The 6,635-nt window shown below is 51.7% G+C and overlaps 1 protein-coding gene across 1 annotated transcript; it reads right to left on the bottom strand.

The window, feature by feature from the left end:
- Positions 1 to 3,826: 3,826 nt before the first annotated feature.
- On the bottom strand, positions 3,827 to 5,161 carry ACTL9 (actin like 9). Its single transcript, XM_074978576.1, has one exon. The coding sequence runs from the start codon at positions 5,138 to 5,140 to the stop codon at positions 3,827 to 3,829; it is 1,314 nt and encodes a 437-aa protein (XP_074834677.1). The 5' UTR covers positions 5,141 to 5,161.
- Between the last annotated feature and the right edge of the window lie 1,474 nt (positions 5,162 to 6,635).

Here is a 6,635-nt window from a genome sequence, read left to right as displayed (position 1 = left end):
GGTGTTGTCAATATGGCCTTGACCTCCCATGCAAAGGGCTGGGGAGCTGGGCTTGGCTCTAGCACTTGCTTGCTGGGTGACTGTGGGCAAGCCTCTGGGCTTCAGCTTCCCTGTCTGTGAAATAGCTTCTAAAATAACCTCCCCTGTAGAATGCTGTCTGATGTCCTCTACAGCCGCAGCCGAGAGTGATGGGGCTCAAACCGTAGAGGCTCAGGCACTACCCTCCAGAGGTACCTGTTTCAGGTCAGCCTATGGGTGGTTACAGGGCGACCAGGGCTTCCAGAGTTCAGCAGCTGGCACACAGGAGCCAACTCCATGTGCTTCAGTGAGACCTGCTTGGGAGGAGGCGGCTGCATTTGTTTCAAGCTGAACCTGAGGCCGTGGGTGTTGTCCTTTCACAAGAGCTACACACCCGCCTGCTCTTGCGTGCCCGTCCCCTGGGGAGTCGATTTCTAGAGAACTAAGAGCTTGTTTCCTCTGGAAAGTTTCAGGGGAAAGAAAAAGGTGCCAGTTTGACTCAGCCTGAGAGCCCCAGTGCCTGGGTCCCATGCACAGCCAGCACATTATGCTCAGCAGAGCATGCTGGAGAAGCTTCCCATGGGATCCTTGCACTGAACTGGACTTAGGGGCCTCCCCCTGCCCGGGTATATCAACCACCACAGCAAGCAGGCCAGGATCGGGCACAGGGAAGGGCACAGAGGAGGGCTTGGGAAAACTGTGTCCCAAACCTGACAGCACTGAGAGCTCAGCCCGGGTCATGCCAGCTCAGCAACTTGGGCTTGAACAGCTGAGAGGGCTTGGGAGTGGGGTTCCCTGCGTCAAGGTTCGCCATTGAGTTTGGGCTATTTTGAGAATTTTCCCTTGGTTTCTCCTCACTTTGCAGAGCGAGAAATGAGAGTGTCTGTCCATGAGGGTAGCGTCTGTGTGTATGTCCCCTCTGAGCCGGGAAGCCCCTGCCGGCTTCTTGCCAGTGGGGCAGTGAGGAGGTTGTGGAGCTCCTGGCTTCCCTGGCAGATGATCTCCCAGCTTAACAGCCTGGGAGCCTGAGGCAGCAATGGGGAAGAGGGGAGTGAGCTAAGGGCAGTGGGAGGCTCAGTAGCAGAACAGAGTGGTTCTTTGCCCTGTTTGGAAATGCACTGCTGACCCTTGAAACCTGAGCCTGTGAAGCCCCAAAGGTGTTGTAACAGGCGTGCTCCACCGAGCCCGCACTGTGAGGTCTGGGTCCCTCTGTGGGGGGGTCAGGTGCTGGGCTGGGCTGGGCAGGCTGGAATTGCTGCCCGACTCTGAGCTTCCATCCAGTGAGGCCCTGGGGTCCGAAAACTGGCTGCTTCTGGGAAGCGAGGACAGCTGGAAGGGAGGGTAGGAGCGGTCACTTCCTCGGCCCGTCCAGCATAGCCAAACCACCTCAATTGCTTAGGGAACCACTGCTGCTTCCTCTGGAGCCTGGGGACAGCAAAGAACCCAGTAACCCAGCCCCTGAGTGCAGCCACTTGTGCTGGGGCTCTATGGCCCAGGGACATCCTCATCCCTCTTGGGGGGAGAGCAGAGGGCAGCGTGTGGGCTGCCCACCCAAAGTGCATTCCCTACAAGCCAGAGCAGCCTGGAATGGCGCAGCCAGGTTCCGGGTCACAGCTAAATCCCAGCTGGTGTTCCCCGTGGATAGGAAATCTTGCCCACTTACTACAGCTCAGTGGGTTTTTTGGCTGGCTACCTCCCAGTGCCAAAAGGAAGGAGGAAGGTTGATAGGACAGCAGGCCCTGAGCCTGACAGTCAGTGTTGTGATCAAGTGGAGCTGTGATCAAGGGATGGTGAAGCAGCTGGGAAGAACAAGGGGGTTCTGGGCAGCAGGCCCAGTGCAGGGTGGCCAGACTTGGAGGAGGGATTGTGACCCTGCTGGGGGGAAGGATCCTGCAACCCAGAGCCTGAAGGCACATGTCTGACCCGTAGCATCCCCACAGCACAGCCGGGGCCTGGGGCCATGTGAGGAACCAGCTGTGAACTTCCTTTATGCTCTGCAGACGCTGTTTGTGATGTTTCCATGCCACCGAGCAGGGTGATGTGTTTTTCTTTCACCTCTCCCTGTTTTTCTCTTATTTCCCTTTGACCTGGTTTCTACTTAACACATTGTATTTGGGGCTGTCTGCAATGATCAGGGAAGCATCCGGGAAGAAGAGAGCACCCTGGAGTGCGCACACCCTAGTCCCTGCCCTAAGTGACCACAAGAAGGTTGGGGGGAAGAGAAGTCCCCCAGCAATTCTGGGCCCAGCCTTTTTAGGGTTACTGGGACTCTGCCACGCAGGAGAGTAGAAGGGGAGCCCGTGAGGTCAGGGAGGGCCATTTTACCGGGGTTGTGTAGATGCCAGGAAAGTTCCCTACAGTAGCAGGGCCATTTCTGTGGTTACACCTGGAGGGGGATGCTGCCCTTGGGCTCTGGATGCTGGGTCGCATTCCTGGCTCTGCTGTTGGGTGAGCAAGCTGCTGTCCTTTCCTGTCTGTACCTCTGTTTATGTCGGATGGGGACTGTGCTGCCTTGGACAGTGCTCATTGAGGTATGGCTGGAAGGAACTGTGTAAAAGCTTGGCATTGTTATTTAATCCTCCCCAGCCGTGTCCACTATGGACTGGACTCCTATTCACTCGCCCTCCAAAACCCTTGTCCTGTTGTTCCACAGCCAGCCTATTCCCACCCACTTGTAGCTGCATTCCAGTAGTTAAGGAACAGCCCACTTGCCCTGTGGGGCCAGAGAAATGCTGGGGTAGCATAGACCATTGTGGTTATTCCTTCATGTGGCTGTGACAGACTGGCAGCATGGCACAGTGACCGACATGCATGAGTGTGAGAGCGGCGACTTTGGCACAGCAAGAGGGACTGGCTGACGTGGGGACTGGAAAAAGGGGCCTTTCCCTTCTACAGGTGGAACTCTGTAATCCACTGCTGACTGGGCTCTTAGAAGGCATTGCGGGGTAAATTACAGCTAAATAACAGCACAGGACACTGAGAGCCAGGGCTGGTGGCTGGAAACAAACTTTATAGGATGGCAGGAAACTTGCCCCCCCACCTGCCCCGATGTGTTGTCGTCCAGCTACCTAAAATCAGGCTGGATTACAGGTGTCAGTGGATGAGAGAGTTCCAGATTAGAGAGGGTCACCCTGTAGAAGGTTTCAGTTCTGATATGCCTGGCCGGGGGACTGCTGGGTCAGTGTTTAGGGGAGGGAAGACAAAAGACTTTTCTGTTTTCAGAGGTGCTGGGCCCAATCCAGTCTCAGGACAGGGGACTGGCTGATTCAGGGACTTTACTGTGAGACCTTTCCCTTCAGTGACTGCCAGCCACGTCCAGTTCAGCCTCTGCCCCTGCAAGTGACTCCGCTCTGACACCCATTTAGTAGCCCTGACTGCCACACGGGGTCTCCTCCCTCATGGAACAAGCAGTTGCATCTCACACACACTCCTATCACCATGGGTGTGAGCTGTCCTGCTTGTTGGCAGCCTTAGAGAAGAGGCCAAGGATGGCTGAACCAGGGAAATGGAGCGCCCTTCTCCTCGGCTCAGGGAGCTGCAGGGTGCTGAGGGTCAAGAGGCTAGTCAGCCTGCCACCGAGCCTACTTTGCTACTAGAATTCAATGAGATCCAGGCTTCCTAACTTGTGAAGAACACTCTGAAAATTCCTGCCTGGTCTGTCCTGAGATTCTCCAATGGATGGTGCCACACAAGGCAAAAAGCATTTATTAGTTATATAACTTGTCCACTGCCCAACCAGGAGCTGTGAGCATGTTGCAATTCAGTGCTAACTCACTTCTCCTGACGGCTCCCCGGCCTTTGGTCGAGCTCAGTAGCACTTCCGATAGACGATGTACGGCCCGTGCTCTTGGTACTGCTCCTTTCGAATCCAGCAGGACTGGAAGTTCTTCAGGGAAGCCAAAATGGAGCCTCCAGTCCAAGCGGCGCAGCTCCTCAGAGGGATGGAGGACACCCTCAGCCCGGTATTAGCCGGCACTTTTTGGAGGAGCTCACTGGAAAACCTCTTCTCCAGCCCCTCAAAGAGAGAGGAGCCGCCACAGAGAAGCACATTTTGGTACATGTCTCTTTGGGCTTCTTTGGGGACTTTCTTTAAGCTTTTCTGAGCCATGTTGTGGATGCCCACTGGGAAAATACCAGGCATCCTGGGGGGGTTGAACAATATCTCCGGGCATTGGAATCGCTCTTTCCCTAGGCAGATGCTCTGTCCGTCCGGCAGCTGGAAGTCTACCATGTATTCCTCCTTTGGAAGATTATACTCCCTTTCATAGTCAGCAGCAACATAGCAGAACTTATGCTTGACGTCTTCCACAATGTGCGTCATCCTCTCATTAAACAAGTGCCCAGCATCCATGAGAAGCTGCATCAGAAAAGAAGTCAGGTAAGATCCAGCAATATCCATTCTCTCCGTGGCATGGGGCAAGTTGTATCCATCAAGGACTGGTACAGTATGGGTCACTGCATAACCTGTGTCTACCACCAGGCCACTGATTTTCCCATGAGCATATACTGACAAGACGGAGTGATAAGCAATGTACATGCCTGGTGAGTTCAGAGATTCAAACACCACTTCCACCATCTTCTCTCTGTTGGTGGTAGGGCTGAGTGGGGGATCTGACATTAATAGAGCATGCTCCTCTGGAGGAACCTTAAGGTCATGATAGAACATGTGTCTCCAGAGGACTTCGGCTGCCTCCCAATCTATGATGACGCCGTTCCTCACAGGCTGAATAATCTCCACATCTGGCTGTAGCAGGGCTCTCTCTCCAACAAATGTGTCTGGTCCAGTCCCTCCAGCCTTTGCCGACCTCTCCGAAGGATGGCCAACCAAAGTACGAACAATGGATTTGGGTTTCTGCTGTCCAGCAAACCCTGCTTTACAGCTCCCTGTACCTGTTTCTATCACAACAGCTCCTGTCTTCTTCACAACAGGGTGGCCTTTCACTGGGGAGATAGATCTCCCTCTGGCATGCCTGCTTTCTTCTGCTGCTCCCTTAGCTTTGAGGTAGTGATCTGGAGAACGCGCCCCAGACCTTCGAGAAGGGCTGCTTGTCCTTCGACTGCCTGTTTGTGGATTCATTGACCTTGAAGTCAACATTTTCTCATTCATCATTCTTGGAGTCATGGAGCCTGGACTGGATGGTCTTGAGCTAATTGTCCCTGGACTGTTCAAAGGCATTCTAACAGAGGCAGGGATGGGAAATGGCTTTTAGGGGAGTTAGTTGTGGTCCAGGACAGGTGTGCTGATGGTTGTCATAGTGAGAACTGTGACATCATTCCAGCTTCTTCAGTGAAGTTGTTTCAACAGGATATGCTGATCACAATGGAAGATGCGTTTCTCCAGCCTGGTGGTTTGGATGACTGTGTTAACGTTCCACTTCTTTGTTCTATTCTTCCCCATCTGATCAAGAATAAATTCGTTAGTCTCTAGGGTGCCACAGGTTGCTTGTTATTCCATCTGAAAGGAGACTTTCTCATTGTTCCCTTTTCACTGGGTTTTTCTAACTCCATTTCTACTTGACTGAACCATTGCGCCTTTTCATTTTTTAACTAATAGCTGCAGGATGAAGCTAGAAGTTGAATTAACCAACGTTTGGGCAAAAGGAACCAATGTAAAATGTGCTTCATGATCCTTTCAAAGAGAACGGAGCACCAGAAATGTAGCACTTTAAAAACTAACAAAACGATTTATTCAGTGATGAGACAGACCTTTGAACTATATCAGTTGAATGTTGGCACAGGTTGAACTGCTCTAGTCTGGCACCCTCATGACCTGACCTGTGCCAGACAAGAGAATTTGCTGGTCAATATTGTCTAGCAGCATCACCAAACACTTCCACTGTTTAGTGGGCTCTTTGAAGACATTGAGGGGTAAATTACAGCTAAATAACAGCACTGAGAGGCAGGACTGGTGGCTGGAAAAAAACTTGATGGGACCACAGAAAACTTGGCCATGCCCATAATAAGTGAACATCCAAACTAACTAAAACCATGCTGGATTATGGATGTTGCCAGATGATAGAATGCTGGATTGGAGAGGTTCAACTTGTTGTGGTATTTCAAATGGAAAAAGGTAACTACAACAAAGTGTGGCCAGACCACAGTAATTGGCAAGGACTGAACCAATGACCATTTGTACCAAAGCTGGTATTATCAAAGGAGTGCAAGGGAAAGGCCCAACTCCTATCAAACATGTTGAATAGTAACAGAGAGGGAGCCATGCTAGTTTATACACTATCAAAACAAAAAGCAGTCAAGTAGCACTTTAAAGACTAGCAAAATAGTTTATTAGGTGAGCTTTCGTGGGACAGACCCACTTCTTCAGACCATAGCCAGACCAGAACAGACTCAATATTTAAGGCACAGAGAACCAAAAACAGTAAGCAAGGAGGACAAATCAGAAAGATAATCAAGGTGAGCAAATCAGAGAGTGGAGGGGTGGGGGGAAAGGTCAAGAATTAGATTGAGCCAAGTATGCAGACGAGCCCCTATAGTGAGTCAGAAAGTTCCCATCCAGGTTTAAACCATGTGTTAATGTGCCGAATTTGAATATAAAAGCCAGCTCGGCTGCTTCTCTTTGAAGAGTGGCGCGAAAGCTTTTTTTCCAGTAACACACACAT

This window comes from Carettochelys insculpta, chromosome 27 (assembly GCF_033958435.1).
Source record: "Carettochelys insculpta isolate YL-2023 chromosome 27, ASM3395843v1, whole genome shotgun sequence".
NCBI classification, from domain to species: Eukaryota; Metazoa; Chordata; order Testudines; family Carettochelyidae; genus Carettochelys; species Carettochelys insculpta.
Note: the sequence above shows the minus strand (reverse complement) of the source record. Positions and strands in the feature narration are given on the sequence as shown.

Coding starts and splice junctions, on each gene's coding strand:
- ACTL9 (XM_074978576.1), bottom strand. CDS start 5,140: ATGACTCCAAGAATGATGAATGAGAAAATGTTGACTTCAAGGTCAATG.